Source organism: Pygocentrus nattereri, chromosome 1 (assembly GCF_015220715.1).
Source record: "Pygocentrus nattereri isolate fPygNat1 chromosome 1, fPygNat1.pri, whole genome shotgun sequence".
NCBI classification, from domain to species: domain Eukaryota; kingdom Metazoa; phylum Chordata; class Actinopteri; order Characiformes; family Serrasalmidae; genus Pygocentrus; species Pygocentrus nattereri.
Window position 1 is genome coordinate 24143317 of NC_051211.1, and position 27759 is coordinate 24171075.

A 27759-nucleotide genomic window follows, 5' to 3' on the forward strand; every position below is an offset into this window, starting at 1 on the left:
GATTTTCTCTAATGATATAGAAAAATAAAAGTAAAAAAAATTGATTTTTTCTTTTTTTGGACAGTGGTGATATATATTGTACATAAAGATGTAATAGACAGTTTTTGTTTAATCAGAACAAGATTACACATACAACAGTAATTTTCTCTTCTTCTACATGACAGATATCACTTTGATTCAATAGATAAGTGCTAAAATTATTCATATTATAATAATGTACACAATGCTTTTGTTGTCACTGACAATCACTGTGACTTTCGAGAGCAGTTGGACTTCTTCAATTCAAGTCATGGCAAAAAATAAGAGGTATCACAGGAATTGTCTGAGGCACTGACAGAAGTTACTGTTGGGTTTCCAATGTCATTATCTACAAAACAAGGAAAACAAAAAGTCATTCTTAGATTGTCCAATGATTTGATATTGATGCACATTCAACTGAAACTTTCACCCATATCTGAAGCTTATTTGTCAGCGCAATGGAGGCACAACTCATCAAACAACAGCCAAAGCCAAAAAATTTAACTTCAAAAAAAGTTTGTGTTTGTGGCTTGACTTTTGAATGAACTGCAGTTAAAAAAAAGCAACCCAACTGAAGGACGACACATATGTTGGTTTTTCATGGAGGTTTTAAAAAGACCAAACAAATACACATACAGGAAAGCAGAAAACTGTACTTTTCTATTCTCAACCTTCCCCAGCCAGGTGACCGAGGTCCTTTCTGTGTGGAGTTTGTATGTTCTCCACATGTCTGTGTGGGTTTCCTCCAGTGATTAAGAACCTTACCATCTTTAGGACACCATTTTAGTGAGTCATGAACACAGTGGGGTGATTGAAGTTTCAGTTCTCCCATCTCCACTCATGCTCTTGTGGTTAGCTTGGCTTCAGTGGCATAACAGGCTAAAAGTGTTGGACTGAAGGCTGTCAATCACATGCTCATTAGAACATTAGGACCAGGCCCAGACAGTTCTCTGACAAGCTAATTTTTGTAATATATTTTTTTTACTCAAACTTTGATCAATTTTTAACTCTAAAGACTGAATTTTTGTGTCAAACAATATTAAGTTAAGTTATGGCCTGGCTTAGATGATGACATACTGGAAAAGGAGCTAGCTTGTATAGCTGTGCTTTAACCTGCTCGGGGCCCTGGGGCCCTTTAGTGATGCCAATCACAGAAAACAAATCAAATTTCACTCTATTAAAATGTCAGCTTAATTCCAGATAAGCCCATCATCCCTGAGCTTGTAGCTTAGTGTACTTACATTTGGTATTTTTATGCTAAATAAAGAAGATTTAAGCTTGATGCATTGTTGTTTGAAAAGATGCACCCAGTTGTACCTTACACTACAGTAAATTCCTTCAGCTAACTTAATTTAAATAGTTTTTGTCTTAGAAAATGCTTTTGGCAAAAATAATAATAAGTTCTGACTTTTACTGTATTAACTCTGCTCAAAGACTTGGCATATTAGCTCCACCGTATAGTGCAGCAGCAGTACCTGCTATTTGCTTATTCAAATGTATTGATACTTCATGAATATCAATAGTCATACTTAATTGCACATACACATTTCAGAGGACAAGGAGTCAGTTATGGCTATATATGGATATATAGCTAAGGAAAAAGGTGTTAAAGGTGTGCTAATGATGGAGTGATTAGGTGGTATAGCACAATCAGCACATGAAAGATCAAAGTTTGCCTCTCTGTTGAGGCAGGAACACCACTGTTATACTATAGAGCCCTTGGGCAAAACTCCTAACACTACATTCATTTATCAATTAAAACCACTCTCTCAAAGAGCGGCACTTGAATGCATAAGATGTAGTTGCTTGCTGATTAAAGATGGAGTAGTTAGAAGTTCTTCAATAATAAGATCATAACTGAGACTAAAGAAAACTAAGAAAATTCAAGAAACTGACCTTTTAAGTCTTTTAGTTTCTTCCTAGCATTCCGATCTGCAGCGAATCTCAGCCAGTTCTTGATTTCCTTTTCAGCGTTTGCATCATTTACTCCACGGTATAGTGCAGCATCTGAAAGAGAGGGAACAAGAATTCCAATTGACTTACAGTCTGACTGACGGAGTGATTTACAGTATTATATTGTTATAGTGTTAGGAGTCTTGCCCAAGGACTCTTATTGGTATAGTGTAGGTTGTTTCCTCCAGCAGAGGATCAAACCCCACTCTGGGGCGTGGGAAGCAGTGGTGTTAACCCTTACACTATACCAACCTACAGTAGATGGCACATGTCAAACTGGTACACACATAAATGCCTTTTTCACAGCTTCCAGCTGAACTTTTTCCAGAGTATCACACTCCCTCTACCAGCAGGGTGCGATGCAGTGTGTTGTATCACATTTGTCTTACAACCATCTTTAAAAATTTACGTGACTTGTGCTACAGTAGTTCTTCGGTCAGTTCAGATCAGACAGGATTGCCTTCATTCTTGTGCATGATGTGGCCATAACGATTTACTCCTTTTTAAGGCACTTCATGCCTGCCCATTTCTCCCGCATACAACATATGAAGTAAAATACCTGTTTGTTAACCATCTAATATATCCCAGAGCTTGACATGTGCCACTGTTACGATGTTTGGCTCACCTGTGTACATTTATCAAACATAAAAGTACAGGTGTGTAATAATTCAAGAAATAAGCAATTTACCTTTGATCACTTTGAGTAATTCAAGACCACTTATGGCTTTTTTATTTTGCCTTCCGTGCCAGTTGAATGACTCAGCAAGATCATCAGTCATAACTGCTTCCATTATCGTTCTCACAATCTGTTTCGCACCAAAGCCTCCAAGTCCTGACAAGTAACGTATCTGTGAAAAAGTAAAAGAATAAAATGTAATGTAAAAAAGTAATTAAAAATACAACATTTCCATTCACTATAATGTCTTGATTTTGCCATTGATTTGACTCCATTGTTTTGTTTTATTTTATTAAGTTGCGCAAGGGACTTAAGTCTTCCAAATGACTGAAGTCATTCAAAGGAAACTGCTTTTCTGTTGGCTAGAAAATTAAGCAATCTTTCAAATATAATGTGGATAGAAAGAGGTCAGACATGCTAAACTCATGGTGTAGTTTTAAATCAGTGCAGAGCTCGCTTGTATATATTGTATATATCAGTCTTAAAGGCAAAGTAACAAAAACAGCTGATTAATTATTTGAGATAATGAAAGATTTTTTCAGTGCAGCTTTCACTTACGTAAGTTTGCCTGGTCTTCTCTTCTTTGAGCTTATTTTCAATTATGTAAAGTTCTTCATGGCTATTAAGTGGCAGTTTGTCCTGGAGTGCTGTGTGGCCGTCAGATCTGCTGAGTAATTCTTTCAGCATGTTGGAATTTTCTTGGACTTTGTTGTTGATTTCTCTCAGCAATTTGAAGAGTTTTTGACTCTCTGTTGAGAAAACATATATTATAGTTTGTTTTGAAATGCTGAACATGAACAGAGAATGCATGGAATGTTTTTCCCTTTGACCATTTGAAACTGCTGACCATTTGAGCTGGAGCCAGGGAGTGCAGCTGGACGTTTGGACCCAGCCTTCAGAGTTGGCCGGGATGGTACAGGTGGCATTAGGAACGAATCTGAACTCTTCTCTGGTTGTAGCTTCCTTCTTTTTAGAGGTACTGCTCCAAACGGTAACCTTTATCATAAATAGATTGGCATCATTGATGCACCAAAAATTAAGATGAAAAACAATACAACATATTTTTTACTGTCAAAGTTAATCCTAATGTAAATGGCAGAACTATGAGATGATATAAGGTGCATTTCATCTCTTTAGTTTAGATTTTGAAACTTTGACAATGTTTACATACTACATCAAATTCTTTTATTTAAAAAAGCAGGGACAATTAGGTTTCACATGACATGAGAATGATTTGTGTGCTGTTGGAATACAGTCTTCTAGTTTAAATTTCCATCCAGGTAGATACAGAAGAAGACAGAAATAAGAAATAGAAATAAAAGAATCACATTTCTTCAAATTCACAACTGCACTTACCCCTCCTTCTGAACTTTTGAGCCAATAAGTTCTCGCTGTATTTTCTGTGCATCAGCATAGGTGCCTTGGGGGAAAAAATGAACATGCCTTTTCTCTTTCTGAAGCATTTTTGGAAATCATAAGCATTTACAAATCAGGATTTTAATGTTCAACTCATACCATATTCTCCATTGAAAGTGACATCAATTTTCTCCCACTGAGATGAAGGTGGAGATCTCTTCATAAGAGCTGCTTTGAAATTTTCAGGTGATTTATATGGTGGCCAGTAGGATTGATTTCTGTCCTCAGTTAACCAGTTTTTTGCTACCACCACCACTTCCTCCGAGGTCAAGGTAACTACTGCATACATGGTTTGCCTAAAGACATGAGACAAGACAGACAGGTTAGAGTATTGCACTAAAATGAAGTCATTTTGTGACCACAAACATCTACAGCATTATGAACCAAAATTACCTATGGAAGCCTGTTGTATGAGCCAAAAAATGGTGATCTTTTATCTGCTAATAATGAAAAAAATTCTCACAAATGAAAATTAAAAAATGTTCATAATTGTGAATTTATCTTTTTAAAATCTTTGATTAATATTGTGAATGTGATTTAATATCCAGTATTAATGACAATATTATTGATTATTGTCATTTAAAAATGGTTTGGCCTGGCTTTCCCAAAAGCTCAGTGTAAAGGAATTGATCCAATCCAAGTGTCTTTGGATTTTAAAGAGATATTCTAAAGCATCAAGCATGAGATGAATGTATATGAGCAAGCACAGTGCAAAATATGCTTCAATATATTCTTGCAATACAAGTGAAATTAATATTAATATTTTACTATGACTATATCTATTTCCATATTGAACTGCAAATTGAACTGTCTACTAGCTGCAATGTGCTTTTGAGGTTTAAAAGCCACAATCAAACAGTGTCAAAGAAGCTTCAATGTTCAATGACGAAATCTTGGTTCATAGTCAGTCAAATGTTTAACCTACACTATACACCTGACTCAGCACAAGAGAAGCTTTCTAATTAGTTACTGAGTTGAATTAAGTCCAAAACAAAGTCCCTCTACAACCCCAATTCCAATTAAATTGGGACGTTGTATAAAACATAAATAAAAACATAATACCATGATTTGCAAATCCTTTTCAAACTATATTCAATTGTATACACTACAAAGACAAGATATTTAATGTTCAAACGGAGAAACTTTATTGTTTTTTGCAAATATTCACAAAACTGTGTACAAAAGTAACTCCATTAAATTCAAACCATAATAAATTGCCTCCTTATCTACTTACAAACACAAATCTGTCCTGAACTGAAAGTTTGCTTGCTTGTCCCCCTGAATGAATTTAACCAGTGCTTGCTCTGAATTCTTCTACTCAATTCCTATTCCAAATAAATCCAGACTGTGCCCACTCTGAATTAATCCCGCCAATTCCCCCTCAGAGTAAATCCAATCAATGACCTCTCTGACTGATCCCACGAAATGCTCACCCTAAATTAATGCAGCCTATACCCATTCAAGATTAGTCCAACCAAAGCCTGCAATATGAAATATCATGAAAATGTTGTTAAAAATAACAGCTTGTCTGTTTCTGTCTCGATGACATCATTAAGTCAATTAATTTACATCACTATTTTAAGTAATCAGTGTTTGTCCATTTGGGCATCAAAATTATTTGAAGATATCTTCTGGTTCTTTTTTGACAGAAATGAAAGTCAAACTAAAGCCTTTGAATTAGGAAAACTGTTACAATTGATAATGCCACCCACATTATATCAGTAACCCTTCCTAGTCTTTTACCTGCTTGGATCAAGCAGGATCTTGCTTGGATCTTGCTTGGATCTTGGATTACCATACAGTTTATACAGAAAACGTGTGTCTTTAATGTACTTTTAGCAACCGTTAGTTGAGTCAGACAACTAGTAAACTAAACATCACAATTGCCAGGTGGTCAAATTCAGTAAAAAACCTATTTCCACAGATAGACACAAACTCCAATAGATACCTCTGCAATAGAATGTTTTAAATCACTTCTGATTTAAAAGCATAAATAGTGGTACTTGTGGGATAACAAAATTAAAACATCAAGAAACATAAACAAACCAACCAAAATGTTCATGGCACTGAACTCATTATATTTCTCACCATGGCTTATCAGATTGAATAGTTCAATGGATGTCACAAAGACTTTATACTAAACGGTTTATATTCCTATCAAATTACAACACTGGTGCTTAATTCCTTGTAGAAGGTAACAGATATACCATTTAGTCTTGGGGTGTCAGACAAATGCAGAGACTCAATGGTTGTAACAATGTCAACCTCCGTAATCCAATGTGGGTTGTCTTCATTACCAGACAAATCAGCTTGCACAATCCCAAATTCCTTTTTATGATGCAGCAGCTGACTGATGTATTGTATCTCTTGATCTTTTTTGCAAAGACCGAATCTGATTACTATAGCCGTAGTAATTAGCATATTTAGAACATAAATGTGTGAGTTCTCTACATTCTCATTCATAAACCACTGCTGCAATGTTTTCCCAGCTATGATGACTTCTGCTGTGTTGGATGTATGAAATGGATCTATTGTCAGCAATGTCACAATAATGTATTAAGATACAAGCCTCAAATTATATGATACAATTACAAACCACACCAGATATACAACAGACTTCAGAATCTCAACAACTATCAAAAAGCACAGGATCCATGGCCAAAGACATCAGAATAAGATTTAGAATCAGCCTAAGACACAGCCTCAGCTCCAGACCTCAAGCCTTGAGACACTTAGACTCTTAGACTCCAGTACAACTCCAGATTTTCACCCATGTGATTCAGTTTCCATGTATGTGAATATCCTTTTAATGTACTTTTTAATTCATATTTATCAGTCAAAAGATGTGTGTGTGTGTGTAAATTTGAAGTGAACATTCGTACTGGAAATTAAATAACAAAATGTAATACAAGTAATGATGATTGAGCTTGAATTGGACCACAACACAAAAAGCTAATTACTTCTTACCATAGAATTATCAAAGCTATAATACTGTATATTTACAGATAATAATGAAGCTCATAATGCTGAGCATTAACGGTCTTGTCTTTGCACTCCTTTTGTTTAAATACAGGTGCAAATGGATTTACAAATCACTGTTTTCTGCTTGTTATTTGCATTTCACATATTTTTGTCCGAACTATTTTGGAACAGAGGTTTGTTAGTCAAGGTGATGAGGACCTGGATGAGCTCCCTTTTCATATATTTGTAACAATATTAAATGGAAAACAGCAATTCAGGATTAAGTATGCACCTACTTTAAACTTCTCTTTTTTTACTTCTACGTTTAGAGTATTTGTATATTTAACACCCTGCTTTATTTGCTCTTCTTCTGATGTTGTTTCTGGAATTCACAGAGGCAAAGTAATTTCTTTAAAATCTTTAAAAAATAAATGTCCAAGTTTATCCTCTATTTGTGGTGTCCTTACCTATGATGAAAAGTAGGCCTCAGCACTGAATCATCCTCATGGAATTCATCCTCCACATCCCTCATACTCACGTCTTCATGGTCACTCTCATGGTAAGTTCCATCAGATTTGTCCCGCTCAGACCAGTTTTCTACCCCATCTTCATCTCCACTGGTGAACTGTTTTTCATCGTCCGATTCAAACTCCACGTCCCAATTTTCAAATTCATACTGAAACCCATTCTTTCTTGAACGTACCACAATGTCACTCATCCCAAGGTCATTTGACAGGTTCATCAGTGTAGCCTCTATCGTGTCTTGATCTTCCACCTGAACACAGATAATTATGCTTTGTCTGAAAACAAGAATTCTGTGCTGCTCTAAATGTCCAATCAGATTTGAGGAAATGCTCTTCAAAATGAGAGTCAAGAGAACTGGAGTTAGGGGACAGCCCTGGCACAGCTGTTTGTATGACTCTGGAGAACATTCAGTATGTCTGATGAGGTTTTCCAACATTATAAAGTCTTGACACCATGCAGAATTCAACCGTTTTTGTTCCTCTAAAGCATTCTTGATGTAGGACCACTTTACTCTGGGGCTTAATGTTTTGAATGTTATCCAGAAAGAGGGAAAACCATCTGATTTCTGCCTCTTGGGCTCAGACTCCAAGTGGTCACCTATGCGTCGCGCTAGAATGCTTGCAATAATAAGATAGTCAACATTGAAAAAGTGCTGACCAATGTGAGGCTCTTGGACTGAATCACAGAAGTGAGCTTTTTGGAAGTCAAATGACCCACTGAGCATCCTGCTGTAGAGAACTTTTAAGTATGGAATTAGATCTTGAGCTAATTCCTTGTAGAAGGTCACAGATATACCATCTGGTCTTGGGGTGTCAGACACTTGCAGAGACTCAATGGCTGTAACAATGTCAACCTCCGTAATCAAATGGGGGTTGTCTTCATTACCAGACAAATCAGCTTGCACAATCCCAAATTCCTTTTTTTGTTGCAGCAGCTGACTGATGTATTGTATCTCTTGATCTTTCTTGCAAGGGATCACAGGAACATTGTTAACCATCAAAATCAGAGGCTGATGATCTGGCCTCTGCAAGTGGCTTATTTCACAATGTTTAATGCGCCACATGCATTCCTCTGGTATGAAGAAATAATCCAGCCTTGACATGATGTTGTTTTTGTTGAATGTGTAATTCCGTGTCACTGGGTTCATTCTTCTCCAGACATCTAGCAGTTGAAGAGATTTCATGAATCTTTCTATACAGTGGCGGAGTTTATTGTGGGCTGGGTTGTTTGTCACCTTACTGGGACTGAATTTAGTTTCTTTGTCAATGAAGGGATTCAGCACAGTGTTGAAATCTCCTCCGATTACAAGCATTCCTGAGGCCATGCGCTGCAGATACTTGGACAACTGATCAAGAGTTTTCATGTCTTTATGATGGTTATACACACTAACAAGTGTGTAAGGCTGACCTTGTAATTTACATTTCAGTACAAGATAAGCTCCGTTAATGTCCTTCTCATGACTGAAGATTTTAAAATCTAGTGTGTTCCTCAATAGTATAGCTGAGCCTTTTTGAGATGAAGTGTACTGAGTGAAATAAATCTTCCATTTATCTTCAATGTCCAAACTGTATTCATTTCCTGCACCAATGTGAGTCTCTTGTAGGAAAATAACATCTGCATTATACACCTCTTGAAATTCCTGAAACTTCTTTTGCTTCAGTCCATTGATGTTCAAAGTCACAAATGTAATAGTCTTTGCTGTGGCCATTGAAGGACTTGATTACTGTGCTACTATAAAGAATGAGGAATAGCAGACTACATAATCCAACAGAAGTAATGAATTGTCTTTAGCCTAAATTATAAGCAAGCCCAACGACCTGAAAAAGAAGTAAGAAAACATGCCTTAGATTTACGTTGAGTATAACTTGTTGCTAACAACATAAAGTTTGAAGTTCTATTTTAACTTTTGTGCCAGCAGTGTTTTAGTATCTGATGGAGTTTTCCTGTTCAAAAATACAACTGCAGTGTACTGGTGTAACATCCTGTCTTTCCCAGTTCTTCTCTTTCTGTATTTCTGCCTTTGTTTCCATTCACTAGTGTGTCTTGCTGTGTGCATTTTGTTGTTTAGGTCTGTGTCTTCTTTCTGGTCCAGCCCTCTCGTCACCTGTTTCACCTGTCTGTAGTCTAGCCCTGCCCTATCATTAGCCCCAGGTATTTTTCATGTGTTCTTTGTCTATTCATTATCCGTGGTATGGTCTGTTCCTTGCTTGGCATTGTTTGTAGTGTGTTTTGCTGATTCTTAATTCCAGTTGTCCTTCCTATGTATTTTATTCTCTGTTTTTGGTTGTTTTTTTTTTCTTTAGTAGTTTCTTTGCTCAGGAGAAAGAACTGAAGTATCTGGAAAACTCACTCGCCTATTATGCAGGGAAACCTCTTTTGTTGCCTTCTACAGTTGCAATTCCACGTGAGAACAGTGGGGAAGAAGCCTGCGATAGTTTTGTTGTGTAGTCAACTATTTATTTTCAGCACTTAGCTTTCCCTACCCCTCCAGGCTGTATAAAGGTGCTTTTTATAAGGTCTCTTTTGCAAGGAAAAGCTTTGTAGTGGGCAGACATCGTTTTATCTAACAGGGCAACAGAGGCACTTTCGAAAGATTTTTTAAACTGGTTTCAAGCACGGTTTTCCAGCCTGTGTCTCCTCCTGAGACCTCTGTGGATAACGCAACAGGCCTAGCGGCCGCTGATAACATCTCCTGCTCTGTCTGTGGCCTCAAGTTCTTGCTCTGTGCTGGGCCCCCTAGAGTAGCCTTGAGACAGTAGCCTGTCTCCAGGCTACTCTAGCTCTGGTTTGTTCTGGCTCCCAGCATCCTGCTCCAGTGCTGGCCTCCCAGCATGCTGTTCCGGCCCTGGAGCGGGATATGGGGAGGTCAGTGCTGGAGCGGCATGCTGGGAGGCCAGCAGTATTGGCTATATGCCATGTTCCATAGTCTGTTCATGAAAAGATGAACATGAGACGATGTACTAGAATTTTAGCTTTTATTTTCTGATAACTTGGCACATCTAGTTCTAACAACTGTGGCACCTTTTATATACCCTTGTTTTTCAAGTGAGCAAATATATTGGAATGTGTCCTGACACCCAACAGGTGTCTTGTGTTTCCCAAATGTGCCCTGTTTGATTTTTTTTTTGAACATTTAATAACTCTGAATCTCTGCCCTATGTTAGAGCCCATTGGTTTCACCTGTGAAGACTACATTTTTTTTGTTAAAAAAGATCAACTTAAAGACCAGAAAGGGGGAAAATGAACAGAAAAGCAAGCAATTAAGAACCTAATAAAATAAGGAAAATTAATCAGAGCCATCGTATAAGCATTGGGCATAATCAGTATAGAAAAGAAGGAAACCACTGATGTACTAACAACCAGCCATCAAACCGGTCAGCCAAGGAAAACAGCAGCAGTTGATGACAGAAACATTGTGAGAGCTGTGAAGACCCACCTAAAACAATCACATCAACAACTTCTAAAGGGAAGGGGTGAAGGTATCACTTGAAAAGCAGAAATACCATACCACTCCTGAGCAGTAAGAACTGGACAGCCAGAGTGGAATTCACAAAGAAACACAGAGATGAGCTACAAAAGGAGAGTGCCCAAAACAAATAAGACCTGAACTAAAAGCCTGGAAAGGAACCACAAAAGAAAAATGCAACAGCGGGTCACCAGCTTGATGCAGTAAGCAAGGGACATGCAACCAATAGACCAAATGTAGAACTTAACATTGATGAGATATGGAGAGGCTGAGGAATTGGGAAAACCAAGCTTTGCCACTGTAATTCCACTATTAAATAGTCTAAGAAAACTTTTATTACCTTGTCTATAAGACAGTATTGTGTTTAAGTCAGAGATCACGCTTCAGTTATTTAATTTCCATTTGAAACTGCAATTAAGTACATGGTATTAATTTACAGTGTCAGGACGAAAGCAGAAAAATTATAAAAGCTTCAAGAACTAAATATAATTTTTAGGTAACACTTTACAACACAGGGCAATATATTAATTAATGTGGTATTTTAAGCACCAACGCCATCACTTTACATGTTCATTATGTTCATACAGGTCTTCATGATAGTCATCACCTAAATGGTGGAAAAAAATAGTGAGTCACCATAAGAGTGCTACATATTTAGCATTACTAAAATATTACATGATGTTTGTGCTCTTCGTGTCCCTTAATTATCACTGTTGTGTTGATGAGGAAATAACTACAATTGCCATTAAATGGCAAATGTTTTTTTTTTTTAATCTAGCTTTCTCAAAATTCTGCCGAATGAAACATGGAAGGCATTTAACTCGTCATGTGTAGCAGCATTAAAGTGCACCAAAGCCATGCTCAGCCTTATTCAGTACAAGCAGAAAGAAACAAACCAGCTCCCAGTATCACGGAAGGATCTTCCCAAACCTCAATTAGAACCAAGCCGCAAAAGCCCATGCCCAGTGGGAAGCTCCATAAAGGATATTTTTTTCAGGCACCTGGCAGCGCTAATGATGAGCCAGTTTGCACAACCCCAATTCCAATGAAGTTGGGACGTTGTGTAAAACATAAATAAAAACAGAATATGATGATTTGCAAATTCTTTTCAACCTATGTTCAATTGAATATACTACAAAGACAAGATATTTAATGTTCAAACGGATAAACTTTGTTGTTTTTTGCAAATATTCACTCATTTTGAATTTGATGCCTGGAACATGTTCCAAAGAAGTTGGGACAGGGGCATGTTTACCACTGTGTTTCTGGGTGTTGTTGATTTAAGGCTTTTGCTTTGCATGGCAGAGTTTTAACTTGCACTTGTAGATGGAGCGACGAACTGTGTTCAATGACAGTGGTTTTCTGAAGTGTTCCTGAGCCCATGTGGTAATATCCATTACAGAATGATGTGGGTTTTTAATGCAGTGCCGTCTGAGCAATTTAAGGTCACGGGAATTCAATGTTGATTTTCTGCCTTGCCGCTTACTTGCAGAGATTTCTCCAGATTCTCTGAATCTTTTGATGATATTATGGACTGTAGATGATGAAATCCCTAAATTCCTTGCAATTGCATGTTGAGAAACGTTGTTCTTAAACTGTTGGACTATTTGCTCACGCAGTTGTTTACAAAGTGGTGAACCTCGCCCCAACATTGCTTGTGAATGACTGAGCCTTTCAGGGATGCTCCCTTTATCCCCAATCATGACACTCACTTGTTTCCAATTAACCTGTTCACCTGTGGAATGTTCCAAACAGGTGTTTTTTGAGCATTCCTCAACTTTCCCAGCCTTTTGTTGCCCCTGTCCCAACTTCTTTGGAACGTGTTGCAAGCATTAAATTCAAAATGAGTGAATATTTGCAAAAAACAATAAAGTTTATCCATTTGAACATAAATATCTCGTCTTTGTAGTGTATTCAATTGAATATAGGTTGAAAAGGATTTGCAAATCATCGTATTCTGTTTTTACACAACATCCCAACTTCATTGGAATTGGGGTTGTATTTCCAGATGAGGTTTGGAACTCTACATTTATTGAGTTGTCAGAGTGTTGGTGACTTTTATGCACTATGTGCCTCAGCACTCGGTGACCCCGCTCTGTAACTTTACGTGGTCTGACACTTTATGCCTGCGTTGCTGTGCTTCCTAAATGCTTGTGCTTTCCGATAATTCCACTCATAGTTGACCGTCTAGGAGGAAAGAAACTTCACAGACTGATTTGTTGCAATGATAGCAACCTCTCACAGTACCACACTCAAATTCAGTGAGCTCTTCAAAACGACCCGTTCTTTTATACACCTGTAGCAATGGGCCTTAAACACTTGAATTTAATGATGAAGAGGTGTGTCCCAATACTATTGTCCATGTTATGTGTTTGTGTGTGCATGCGTGCGTGCATGTGTGTGTGTGTGTGTGTGTGTGTGTGCGTGCATGTGTGTGCATGCATGTGTGTGTGTGCATTGCGTGATTCATACTTGAAACTTTCATTTACTGGGAACTGCTACTACTGTCTTGTTTCACTTTCAATTTACTTAAGTTTCCATTTCTGAGAGGCATGCATTTAGAAGCATTTTCTTATAGCAATACCCAGTATAACAGCAGAAACATATTTAGATATCCATGTAAAAATGTATTTAATGGCTTTAAGAGTTAAAAGGGTAACTAACTCATTTAGGCTGTGTGATCCGTTACTGCATTGAGCAGCCGTTCTTGTTGGATCTTGCAATAGCACTGGAATATATTTCTTGTTATGCTGTCAGCTGTCCTACAGCACTGAATGTAACTGATTGACACCTAAGGGATGGCACTGATATCACTGATATTCACAACTTTGGGTGAGGCACTGATATTACTGCTCACAACATCAGAGAACTCTCATTCTTGTGCTGTAGATGCCACCACAAAATGCTAAAAACATGAATATATGGATGATTTATGAACAACTCAAGTGTCGAAATGCAGAACCATATGAAGCAAGGGCTGCTCAGCCATGATAGCAGCGGGTTTTGTATGAAATAAGCAGCTACTACATCAAGGAGGATCTCCCCTCAGACTTTTGTACTCAAAATGTGAGTGCAGTTAACTCCACAGCTAACGGGTAAAACAAGACATTTTCTATCACATATGGTTAAAGCAACTTTATAGGTTTTACTGCTGAAGTGTCAGATATTATGACACACAGTTCTCCATGGCAGGCCATACCTGCTCTAAAGAGAAGATAATCTTCTTTAAGCAATACAACCAGTTATCTAGTTATATTTTTATAGCACAAAAAAAGTCTCAAAACCTGAAGAATATTATAGAAATACATCTGAAAATAATAAGGCCATCAAACAATTTGTGCATAAAATAATACCAAAAGAAATTCCTTACTTAACTCATCTTGTTTTAAAATCCTTAGCTTATGTAAGAAATCAAAATGCCCTTTTCCCTTTGTGTGCAACAATAAACTTGTCTGAAGACACCAAGTATCTCAAATATTTCAGTATATATGTGAATATCAGAAAAGATTGAAAGACAAAACTTACCGTTTGTCCCTGTCCATAATGTGGAAGCAGTTGAATGAAGTAAACTGTCCTGCCTGCACATCATACAGCTTTAATGTAAAGCAAAAGAATGAAGGTATGGTGTTTTTATCCATGCAGGGAGGAGGGTTGTCCTTGTAGCTTAACGTACTATTGGGAAAATGGCCTGAGGGAGGGCCCATGCAATCTGACTGAAACACCACACAGGCCTCATGGACACAAACCCAGAGATGAGAACTTGATAAAAGCTGTATTTTCTAAATGAGCTATGGTACCTCATTTATTTATTTATTTATTTGTTTGTTTGTTTGTTTATTTATTTATTTGGTTGCTTTTTGTCAGTTCACAATGACATGTAGGAACTTTAGGAGGTACTTCAGGGAAATATGAGCTCCTGGAGCTGTAGCTTCAGCTAAGTGCCCCAGATGTATTGACGTCCTCAAAGGAGATGAGAGGGAAGAGTCAATAAAAAACATCTTCAACATTCATTCATCCTGTACATTTTCTTTTTCCAGTTCCCTTTATTACATAGTTGTAGTGCTATACTGAGTTTTGTGTTGGTTTTGTTTCTTATTTCTTCTATTTGAATTTATTATTCTGAATCTGTTGTACAGCACTTTGGAATACATTTGTTAATAGGTGTTTTTAACAAGCTTAAGCAGAGTAACCAAGTTGTGATAAAAAGTGTGAAACTTTGGAAATAATCTGTACTTCTGCTGGTTTTAAAAACGTGCTTTGCTCTTCATTTAAGTCATAATAATACATATCAACTGCCTGATTTAGCATCACACAACTGTTATAAAAATGATCATTTTCTTATTAATTATAGGGTTTAACTTTGCAAGCCCCTTTTCTTTAAAGCATTTCAGAACACAAGAGTGGCAAAACTGCCAATCATCTTATGCTCATAATCACTCAAACATACCACTGAAGCAGTTTTTGTTTTGCATTCAGGTTACACTACTGAATATGCCGCTCCTAGAGATACAAAAGATTACCTGCACTCTTGTGGCGAGGAAAGTTGAAAGGATTACAGCAGAGGTCATCATTTCCAGAGGAGCTAAGAAATCATCTATACTTCATAAATGATGCACTATTTGGCTGTTGAGGCTAGAATTTCAAAACTTTCATAGCAAGCACACTATTCAAAGAGTACAAAGCCATTTGGGATTCAGCCTGGGTTTCACGTGAATTCTGACGGAGACATGAACAGGTTCTTACTTCATCAATATACTCAGCGCTGCATGTAAGCTCCATGAGAGTCAAAGATCATTCCATTAACAGCCCAATGGGTTTTTTCATGATGTGGCGCAGTGATACAGAGTTCACTTGTTGTAAGACGGTCATAGGTGTGGGTACATTGTGGATTTCAGCCTCAATCGTGGCTCAGCCAATCAGATTTTAGATCCAGATCACTGTCTGGAACAAAGAAACATTTCCAAAATGCCTTGGTGGAGATCCGTCCTGAGTTCCTCAAGGCTCTGGATGTTGTGGGGCGGTCTTGGCTGACATGCCTTTTCAACACAGCGTGGACATCGGGGGATTGGCAGACTGGTGGTGGTGCCTCTTTTTAAAAAAGGGGACCAGAGGGTGTGTTCCAACTACAGGGGACTCACACTCCTCAGCCTCCCTGGTAAGGTCTATGCAGGGGTACTAGAGAAGAGAGTCCGGCTTATAGTCGAACCTCAGATTCAGGAGGAGCAGTGCGGGTTCCACCCTGGTCGTGGAACACTGGACCAACTCTTCACCCTCTCCAGGATCCTAGAGGGCTCATGGGAGTTTGCCCAACCAGTCCACATGTGCTTTGTGGATCTGGAGAAGGCATTTAACTGTGTTCCCCAGGGTATTCTGTGGGAGGTGCTTCGGGAGTACGGGGTACATGGCTCTTTGCTACGAGCCATTCAGGCCCTGTACAAACAAAGCAGGAGCTTGGTTCGCATAGCCGGCAGTAAGTCAGACTCGTTCCCAGTGAGAGTTGGACTCCGTCAGGGCTGCTCTTTGTCACCGATTCTATTCATAATTTTAAACAGATGATGTGGTCCTATTGGGGACATCAGGCTGTGAGGAGCGGAAGATTGACAGGCAGATTGGTGCTGGGTCAGTAGTGATGCGGGCTCAGGGAGTCACGTGACGCAATCTGAGAAATGGCTGCTTAGGGGGAGACCTCCGTGCACCATTGCAACTTTTGTTCAGAATTTCGACATTACGGCTTTCAGATTACATTTATCTCCTCTCTGAGTGAGTCAAGCAGCAATTCGATCTACAGTTGCTGGATATAATGGCATCTAAACGCGTCAGTCCACCTAAAACCAGGCAACGTGATAACGCTAAAGATGGCGCAGGCGACCGAGAAGCGGCGATAGCATGCGCGAAGAGATTGCTAGCATACATGTGCTTCTCAAGCAAATGTCTGCCGAACAAAGTCGCAGCCTGGAGGAAATCAGGAAAACAACATCATCGATAGAGGGCAAGCTCACAGAGGTCGTTACCCGACTTGGGAGTGCAGAGAGCAGACTGGACTCACTTGAAGAGTGCGTAAAAGAAATGAAAGAAAGTCCATCTGCAACTTGCGCTGAGATGTCCAGTCTCCAGCAAAAGATAGTGGACCTGGAGGATAGTTCCCGCCGCAACAATCTGCGATTTCAAGGTTTTCCAGAGCATTGCGAAGGGCGAGACCAAGCAAAATTCCTGTCGGATGTGATTTCTGAGATGCTCGGCTTGGAGTTCCTGTCTGGGCTCGTGGTGGAGCGAGGATTCCGCTGGAATGGCAACCTCATCAGGATCTTCCAGGACTATTCGAAAGAAACAGTGTCTTTGTGGCAAAGTTTTCGAGAATGCAAGAAACTGCTCCATCAATGCAGGATATCTTTCAAACTGAAATACCCAGCGGTTCTCTGTATCACTACGAAGGGTGGAGGAGAGCGGCGTTTTGAGAGTGCTCGCACCGCGCTTAGCTTCATTTCAGCCCTACAGCTGGTGGCCGAGCCTACCCCCACCTAATGGTGTATTGTACCGCGGGAGTCCTGGACTTGATGTAGGATGAATAGCAGAGGTAGGCCAAATTGGCCGTTAAACATATGGTTTAGCAACAGAGAACTTGAAGGTAATGTAAATATTGTTACGTACAGGTTTTATGTGCATTACTGCTTAAGAGCGCCGTTCTTAACTACCCACTTCATTGTTTATACATAGTTTACGTGAATTTTGGTCTCATGTAAATGTAAACCACTTTTCTAGATACTTTGCGCATGTGTACAAGTGAGTTACTGATTGAACGATTGTTATGGATCTTGCTCTGTTGGTATGTCTGGACAATATTAATCACTATGCTCCTTTGCTCGCTTACATTAATAATGTCCTTGTCGAGGCTTAATATAAAAGTAATGTCTTTCTTGAAATCAAGAAATTATGATGTGATCTTTTTGCAAGAAACCCATCTATCAGACAAGGAGTGTAAGAGGCTTTGTAGAGACTGGGTGGGCAATGTTCTATCTTGTGAAGGTTCAACCAAGAGCCGGGGGGTGGCAATTCTCATCAATAAACATTTACAATTTACAATTACAAAAGAATTTAAAGATAGAAAGGGTAGAATTTTGATTGTTCAGGCAGAAATTCAGGGACAAACATTAATATTAGCAAATATCTATGCACCTAATTTGGATGAGCCAATTTTTTTTGGAGACCTAGAGTGCAGTATAAATAGAATGGGTAATCACCCAGTCATTCTAGGGGGGATTTCAATCAGGTCTTGGACATAGTGCTCGATCGGAGTAGACCATCCACTTCCCAACCACGGAGATCAAAGCAGGTTCTTGAAAATCTATGCGAAGCTTTAGGTTTGGTGGATATATGGCGCACTTTGAACCCTACATTAATGGACTACACATTTTTTTCCTCCCCACATCAAACCTTTTCAAGAATTGATTTCTTCCTCATATCCAAAACATTAATGCCCGCAATTTTAGCTTGTAAAATTGGGAATATAATAATCTCAGACCATGCCTGTGTGACACTTTATATGCAACCATTCACCCAAACAATAAAATCTCGTCGGTGGAGGCTAAACTCAAGTCTGCTGATGGATGAAGCATTTAGAATGGCACTTAATGCTGAGATTAAGATGTATTCAGAAACTAACCTGCCTACCGCATCATCTGCGGCTGTGGCTTGGGAAGCACTTCAGGCCTTTTTGAGGGGACACATAATCCAACACTGTGCTTACAAAAAAAAAGAATAGTACTGTAAGACAGTTGGAATTAGAGCAGAGAATCAGTGTCGCAGAAGCTAAATTCAAAATAGACCTGTCCAATGAGTCCCTACTCAAACTGGTACAACTAAAATATGAGTTTAATACTCTTCTCTCACAAAAAGTGGAATTCTCTCTTTTCAGAGCCAGGCAGAGGTATTTTGAGGAAGGAGATAAGACTGGCAGACTACTTGTCAGCTACATAAAAAAACAGGAATCTTTAAGCACAATTTCAAGTATAAGAGATCTAGGTGGGGAATTAAAAACCTCTACAAAAGAGATTAAAGAATCATTTTATAATTTCTATAAAAACCTTTACAGTACAGAGTTGGCGGTGGATGATGGTGAGATTGAATCCTTCCTTGACAAACTTAGTTTACCAGTATTAACAGACCAGAAAGAGGAGCTTGACAAACCCATATTTGAGGAGGAAATTGTAGATGTGATTACACTTTTAACTACTGGCAAATTACCTGGCCCAGACGGGTTTACAGTAGAATTTTACAAAATGTATTGTAAGGAACTAACCCCGTACTTACTGAATATGTATGAAGAATCTTTTGCAAATGGTTCTCTTCCGCCAACTCTGTCTGAAGCATTGATCTCTCTCATCCTCAAGAAGGGTAAAGACCCCCATAACTGTCAGAGCTATCGACCAATTTCTCTTATTAACTGTGATGCAAAAATTCTAGATAAGGTCTTAGCAAAGAGATTAGATAAAGTAGTAGAGACACTGGTACATCCCGACCAGGTTGGCTTTATCCATCAGCGCAACTCTACAGATAATATCAGAAGGTTCATTGACATCATGTGGCATGTTCAGAGTGACCAATAACCTGTAGCTGCCCTGTCATTAGACGCCGAGAAGGCATTTGACCGGGTAGAGTGGCACTATCTTTTGCTGACCCTGAAAGCTTTTGGATTTGGAGATGTCTTCATAAAGTGGATTCATATCTTGTACACAGGGCCCAAAGTCGCTGTTGTTACAAACGGGCTTATTTCACCATATTTTAGGCTACAAAGAGGAGTGCGCCAAGGATCACCTTTATCCCCCCTTCTATTTTCTTTGGCATTAGTGCCTCTTGCGGTAGCTGTAAGACTGAATCCAGACTTCCCTGGTGTTCAGATAGGCCAAAAGACCCATAAAATAATGCTGTACGCAGATGACATTTTAACATTTATTTCTAACTCTGAAAGATTGGTGAATTCTCTCTTAACAACTATTGATTCATTTTCCAAACTATCAGGGTATAAAATAAATTGGTCTAAATGTGAATCCCTCCCCCTGACATCTTATTGCCCTAAAACAGCATTCTCCTCACGATTTCTATGGCCTCAGAAAGGAATAACATATCTCGGTGTCCTGTTCCCCCCAAATTTGTCTGATCTGAGTAGGGTTAACGTAGAACCTCTCCTGGATCATTTTAAAGCGGATATAGACAGGTGGTCCCCACTCATCTCTCATTGTGGGGAAAGGCCAATGTCCTTAAAATGAATGTTGCCCAACACTTCCATCTAGCTATCGCCCAATCTCTCTTATTAATGTAGACCTTAAAATTATTTGCAAAGTTCTCGCAAGAAGATTAGAAAAAATCACTCCATATATTATACATTCGGACCAAACAGGTTTTATCAAGGGCCGACACTCGGCCGATAACACACGCCGACTAATAAATATAATAGACTACTGTTCCATTAACAAATTAGAAAAAATAGTAGTCTCTTTAGATGCAGAGAAAGCATTCAACAGAGTAAATTGGAAATTTTTGTTAGCAGTTCTACATAAATTTGGATTTGGCCCATCCTTTATAAACTGGATCGAAACATTATACAGCTCTCCAAATGCACGGGTTAGGACAAATGATCTTATTTCACAAAGCTTCAGTCTGCAGAGGGGAACTAGACAAGGTTGCCCACTCTCTCCCTCAATGTTTATCATCTTCATTGAGCCGCTAGCACCAAAAATCTGACAGAATGTAAACATCAAAGGAATCCAAACAGAAAATACAGACCATAAAATAAGCCTTTATGCTGATGATGTATTACTTTTCCTCGGGAACTCACAAACCGCTCTTCTAAAGACAATCACACTTATAGATAAGTTCTCATCTGTATCAGATTACTCCATTAATTGGAGTAAATCAACAGTTTTGCCTCTGAATTGTAAATTTCAGAACATCATACCTACATCACTACAGTCGGGCAACATTAGGTATCTAGGTATAAATTTTTCTCCCAGGCTGTTAGATCTGGTACGACTGAACCATATTCCTCTACTAAAAACAATAGAGGACGATCTCAAACGTTGGAACTCTCTACCTATATCTCTCATGGGGAGAGTTGCCACAATAAAAATGATGATTCTGCCTAAAGTAAATTATCTGTTCTTAATGATCCCTAATAAACCTTCTATTGCTTGGTTTAAGTCGCTCAAATATATCTAAATTTTTATGGAAAAGTAAAACATCTAGAATAAGCTTGAAGACTTTACAAAAGCTAAAATGCAGCGGTGGTCTAGAACTACCAAATTTTTATCACTATTTTTTAGCCAATAGACTACAGTATGTTTCAAGGTGGATGAAATCAAACCGCTCAGACAGTCCATGGCTGGATCTGGAACAAACACTCTGTGGGAAATTGAAAATATCTGACTTACCTCTCATTAGCTCCAGCATTAAACATTACAATTGCTTTAAAAGCCTTACAATAAGCACCACCCTGATAGCCTGGTGGGAATTCTTAAAGATGGCTAAGTATTCACTAATCCCTTGTAAATTAACACCCATTTGGAACAATCCCGATATATGTCGGAAAAAGACAGTACTGAATTTTTCAGAATGGCAAGAAAAAGGAATAAATAATTTAGAACATGTTATTCATGATGGGACCTTTATTTCATTTGAAGATCTTATTTTAAAATATGAAATTAGCAGTAGAATATTTCTGGAATATCACCAATTGAGGTCCATCATACAGGCAAGATTTAATCTAAGTAATCTAAATCTAGAAATCCCTGTGTGGATAACCTCTATACCCCTAAACTGTTATCAAAAATATACAAATTATTATTAAAAATTAATGAATCAATATCCCTTCCAATTACAAAATGGGAGAGAGATCTTTCCATCATCCCAGATGAAAACTTCTGGACACAGATATGTCTAAATACTTTTAAAATGACTAAAAATCCAAATTTACAACTTATACAATACAAAACTCTCCATAGAATACATTATACAGGGCACAGAATGTTCCAAATGGGCCTCAGAGAAACAAATATAAATAAATATATATAAAATATAAATATATATAAAATTGAAAATTATATGCATGCTATATGGTCTTGCATGCCTGTTCAGAGATTTTGGCAGACAATATGTGAAGACTTATCCACATGGGTTCATTGTGATATCCAAGTCTCACCAAAACTGTGCATTTTAGGTGATATAAGTGAATTAAACATAGAAACGAATATATCACATATAGTTCTTACTGCCTTATGCATCGCCAAGAAAACTATCCTCATGAAGTGGAAATCAAAAAATGATTTATGTATAACTCACTACAGAAACCTACTTCTAGACCACATTAGTCTGGAAAGAATGTCTGCTACCACTAAAAATCAATTGACTACATTTGAATCCCTCTGGTCCCCACTGATCAGCTCCATCACGTGATGGGGGTAACCGGCTGTAGTCTTGTCTTGTGGTGTACCCAGCAGGTGGCTGGGGGTGGGCTGGGGGATTTGGGTGTCTGATGGCTCTTGGACTGGAGATGGGGGCTGCCGATCTGCGGTTTCTGTGTGTGGGCCCTGTTGTTGATGGGGGGGGGGCCTGGATGTGTGCGCTCACGGTCTTGGGGTGGGGACCTGGGGACCCGTGGGGGTGGGTGCTGGCCCCGTCCGGGGGGCTGGCCTCCTCTGTGTGGGCCGGGGTGCGGGGTCTGGGGCCTTGGCGCCTGGGGTCGCCCGTCCCCCGTTTGGGCTCCTCCCTGTACTGGAGGGGTCTGTGCCCCCCTGGGCGCACCGCCGGGTGGTGGGGGGTCTGGGGCGCGCCGGGGTGTCTGTCTGGCATTCCAGGATTCTGGATGCCTCCCGGGAGGAGGGGTGGGGCACTCAAGTAGGGGGACAACCACATAGGGCCGGTTGGTTCTGGACCCAGGACCACTGTGTTTGCGTGTATATGGGTGTGTGTGAAGTTTGTGCGGGTGAGTGTGTTTGTGTTGGTATGTATGTGTGTGTGTTTGTATGTGTTTGTATTGTAATTGTGAGTATGTGTATTGTAATTGTGAGTATGTGTATGTGTGATAATTGTTGTCTCTTGTGTGCGTGTGGGTGTGTGTTGTTTGTGTTTGTATTGTCATTGTGAGTATGTGTATTGTAATTGTGAGTATGTGTATTGTAATCGTGAGTATGTGTATGTGTGATAATTGTTGTCTCTTGTGTGCGTGTGGGTGTGTATGTTTTGTGCTGTGTCAGCTGTGTGGGCGGGCGCTGGCCTGGAGCGCGGTGGTGTCCTGGGGTCGTGGCCGCTTCGGGCACAGGGCCGGCCTTCCCTGCGCCGCGGCCGGGTGTAGGAAACCGGGGTGCCTAGTGAGCTAGCGCCAGCTGGCTCTCTTCCTCCGAGGGGTAGTTCTCTGCCTCTCGGTCTTTCTTATCCTGACCCTTCCCCTCCTCCCACTCAGTCAAACATCACATTACACATGGGGGTTCTGGGGGAGTGGGGCCCATGCTACAGTGAGTAGGGCCACCTACCTGGCTCTGCTCGCTGTGATGCGTGATGTCCCACTCCTCCCCTTTTTTCCCCCCTTACAATGACACATTTCATGACACAGTACAGTACACACAGGGCTTTGGGGGGCAGGTGTCACTCAGTGGATGGTGGGTGGTGCTGCTGATGTGACCTCACTTATCTGCTCACTGCTACCTGCCCCTCAATTTTATTTACACATTAGACATTGAGGGCCTTGGGGGGCAGTGTGGCAGTGTGCTGTTATTCAGTACTACATTGCCTCTGTCCCTCCAATTTTAATTGCACTGTAGCTCACACACATTCTTTTCATTTCACACACATATTGAGTGTGTGGGGGGGTGGGCGGGTCCTCTCACACCCCGGTTTGGTGCACCCTGCATGGTGGGGGGACCGGCCGGTCATTCGGGGCCGGGGTGGCTGCCTCCCTGGGTTACCGCTGACCCGTGCTGGTGTCCGCCCGCCGATACTGTGAGTCCATGTATGTTCCGTGTGTATGCATGAGTGGGTGACTGGTGTGTGCGAGTGTGGGTGTGGGTGTGTGTGGGTGCATGTGAACATGTGTGTGTGGACAGCTGGGCCTGGGTCTATGACTTGCTGAGCCTGGACATCTGTGGTACATGGTGGTGGGCAGGAGTTACCCCTCCCCACCGCTCCCCGCTGCTTGCCGACTCCGCCCCCCCCCCGGGGTATGGGTGTCCTGTGGGTCCCTGGGTGCATGGCTGGACATCTTGGCGTGGTCCCTGCCCTGCTCCCTTGGCGGTTGTGTCCTGAGGGTGGTTTGGGCCTCTCTGGCATGGGGGGGGGGGTCCTGCCGGGGGTCGGCCGGTCTCGGGCGCCTGGGCCCTCGGGGGCCGCATGCTCGGCTCATGCTGGGGATGTTGGCCTGCCGGGGGGGTGGGCTGCTCATTGCCTCTGGCTCTCCGGTCACTTGCCCTTTGTCTGTGGGCGCTCTGTCTGGGGCCTCCATTCTTTGTCCTCTGGGGCGTGCACGCGGTGGCCGTCGGAGCATGTGGCCTCAGGTCTCCTGAGTTCCTAATGGGCTGTGGATGGTCCGGGTCCCCCGGGTCCTTCCCTATCTGTCTCTGGACCACGGGGGCATGGTTGCGGCTTCTTGCCCTCATTGCTGAGCACATTCCATGACACATGACACGTGAACGCATATACACACATATACACATTGCTGCAAACAGTAGAATTGTGTGTGGTGGGTGGGTGTATATGTATAGAGGCATATGTATAGATATGTAAACATGTGTATGTATGTAGCAGCAAATAGTAGAATTATGTCTGGGTGTATATATGTATATGTATATGTGAATATGTATATGTATGTATATCTGTATAATTGTTTTTTTTTCCCTCCCTTTTTTTTTTTTTTTAATTTACTTACTTATTTATGTATTTATTTTTATTTAGTTGTCTGTTTATTTACTTATTTTATTTGTTTTTTCTCTTTTTTTATTTATTTATTTTTTTATTATTATTTTTTTCTATTTATTTATTTACTTACTTAATTATCATTATTATGATTTTTTTTTTTTTTTCCTCTCTCCTCCCTTCTTCTCTTTCTTTCCTGTCCTCTTTTTTATTGCCTGTCAGGCCTGGCCAAACAAATAAAATAAAAACTTTAACAAGAATAGGCTTTAGTAACCTATAGAGCTTTTTCTTGTGAAAACAAATATGTTTGGTACATCAGTACATTCGGATTACCATTCCGATTGCAAAAATGGCCAGACATGACAGGTTAAAAAAATAAATAAATAAAAAAAAAAAAAAAAAAAAAAAAAAAAAAAAAATTAAAAAAAAAAAAAAAATTAATGTTGCCCCAAAATTATACTATTTTATCTGGGCTTTACCAATTTCTATTCCTTTGAAATATTTTCATAATTTTGAGAAGCTTTGTAATGTTTTTCTTTGGAATGGTAAATGGCCTCGTATACACCTGAGTAAATTACAAAAACCAGTGGATCAGGGAGGGCTGGGCATACCTGATCTCCTGCTCCACCACTATGCTTTTTGCTTGAGACACTTGGTGCGATGGTCACTTCCCCCTGAAAGACCTCCACCTCGGTTCGATATAGAGAGCCATGTATGCCACCCCCTTCCTGTTATTAGTTGTCTTTCTGTTGTGAAGTCAGATCACCCAGTCATTTCACATCTTCAGTGGGTATGGTGCAAAGTCTCAAAGCTGGTTGGATTCAGTCCATTTTTGAACAACCTTTCCAGCATATGGTCAAATCCTAAATTATGTATTGGAAAGGCTCCGTTTCTGTGAAAGGTTTGAGTACTGCAGGGCATTCATATGGTGGAGGACCTATATGTAGGGGATTCTCTTAAATCCTTTGAGTGTCTCCAGCATGAATATGGACTGCCCCTTAACCAGAGTTGGCGGTATCTCCAAATTCGCAGTCTTTGCTTACACGTGTTAGGGGCTGGTACACAACCCCCACAGGCAAAGGATCAAAAACATTTCTTTAATTTGCTCGGCCTTGGTCATGAAGCATCTAGGTATTACTATATTCTGCTACAGAAGTCCATCAAACCCTCTTCGCTAAAACCAGCATGGGAAAAAGATTTAAATGTTACATTCACTGATAATGATTGGTTAAATATTCTAAGGAAATCAAAGAAAGTGTCCAGAGAACTTAGAACTAGGCTTGTACAGTGTAAAATTATTAATCGCTTTTATTGGACACCTAGTAAGTTATTCAGAGCAAACTTGAAAGACTGCCCAATTTGCTGGAGGTGTTCTTTGGAAGGTACACTAATTCACTGTCTGTGGGATTGCTCGGTAATTCAGGGCTTCTGGCTGCAGCTACATGGAACCATCGAAATGATAATCGGGGTGCAATATCCCTATCTACCCAGCCTATATGTTTTGGGGGATCCAGGCCCTTTCAATTCCTTGACTGATCATGACTGTGATTGGATCCAGACAGCTCTTATGGTAGGCAGGAGGCTACTATTGAGACACTGGAAGTCTTCTCAGGCTCCCACCTTAAGTGAATGGTACGAGTTATTAAATAGAGTGAAACTTTCCTATGAAAGACTCTCTTTCAGGCTAATAGGGACACCTAATCAGTATTTTAAGATGTGGCAGAAATTCCTAGGTCATATTGGTTCAGACTCAGCAAACCCCACCTCATAGCGCACACCTGTCCAAATTATCAAATCACATCTGTTAAGGTAGTAGCACTATATATACACCCCCTTTCTTTATTTATTTATTTATTTATTTATATCTATTTGTTGGTTTGTTTTATTCATTTATTTTTGTTTTGAAAATAAACAGTGTTGTACATCTTTGATACTATAATTATAATAATAACATACTGTAACTTTCTTTTCCCTGCTCCTCACTTTGTGATATTTACTACTATTTATTCTGGGGCTTTGTAAATTGTGCTAATTATAAAATGTTCAATAAAAATACTGATCATAAAAAAAAGTAGTGATGCGGGCTCTTTACCGTTCTGTTGTGGTAAAGAAAGAGCTGAGCCACAAGGCAAAGCTCTCGATTTACCTGTCGATCTACGTTCCTACCCTCACCTATGGTGATGAGCTTTGGGTAATGACTGAAAGAATAAGATCGCGAATACAAGCAGCCAAAATGAGTTTCCTCCGCAGGGTGTCCGGACTCTCCCTTAGAGATAGGGTGAGAAGTTCGGTCATCCGGGAGGGACTCAGAGTAGAGCCGCTGCTTCTTTACGTCGAGAGGAGCCAGTTGAGGTGGTTCGGGCATCTGGTTAGGAAGCCTCCTGGACGCCTCCCTTGTGAGGTGTCACAGGCAAGTCCACCAGGGAGGAAACCCCGGGGAAGACCCAGGACACGCTGGCGTGACTATATTGCCCAGCTAGCCTGGGAGCGTCTCGGAATCCCCCCTGGAGAGGAGAAAGGGAGGGAGGTCTGGGCCTCATTGCTTAGGATGCTGCCCCCATGACCTGAACCCCGGAGAAGCAGAAGATGATGGATGGATAAATGGATGGAACATACACTACATTTCCAAAAGTATTCACTCACCCATGCAAATCATTGAATTCAGGTGTTCCAATCACTTCCATGGCCACAGGTGTATAAAGCCAAGCCCCTAGGCCTGCAGACTGCTTCTACAGAGAGTGAAAGAATGGGAGCTCAGTGAGTTCCAGCGTGGTACCATGATCGGACGCCCCCTGTGCAGTCGTGAAATTCCATTGCCACTAAATATTCCACAGTCAACTGTCAGTGG

General features: G+C 40.2%; 1 protein-coding gene across 2 annotated transcripts; it reads right to left on the reverse strand.

Moving 5' to 3' along the window:
- Positions 1-14610, reverse strand: si:dkey-266f7.5 (uncharacterized protein LOC100006143 homolog). 2 transcript variants are annotated; one of them, XM_017715371.2, is made up of 9 exons: positions 14541-14603; positions 7492-9366; positions 4163-4359; positions 4004-4067; positions 3495-3643; positions 3206-3396; positions 2660-2819; positions 1915-2025; positions 1-367 (listed from the first exon to the last, which is right to left on the reverse strand). In XM_017715371.2, exons 2-9 carry the CDS (start codon positions 9255-9257, stop codon positions 288-290), a joined length of 2718 nt encoding a protein of 905 aa, XP_017570860.2. In that variant the 5' UTR covers positions 9258-9366; positions 14541-14603; the 3' UTR covers positions 1-287. The 2 variants fall into 2 exon arrangements, with proteins under 2 accessions (XP_017570860.2, XP_037393292.1); XM_037537395.1 differs by lacking the exon at positions 7492-9366 and having other exon boundaries at positions 14541-14610.
- Between the last annotated feature and the right edge of the window lie 13149 nt (positions 14611-27759).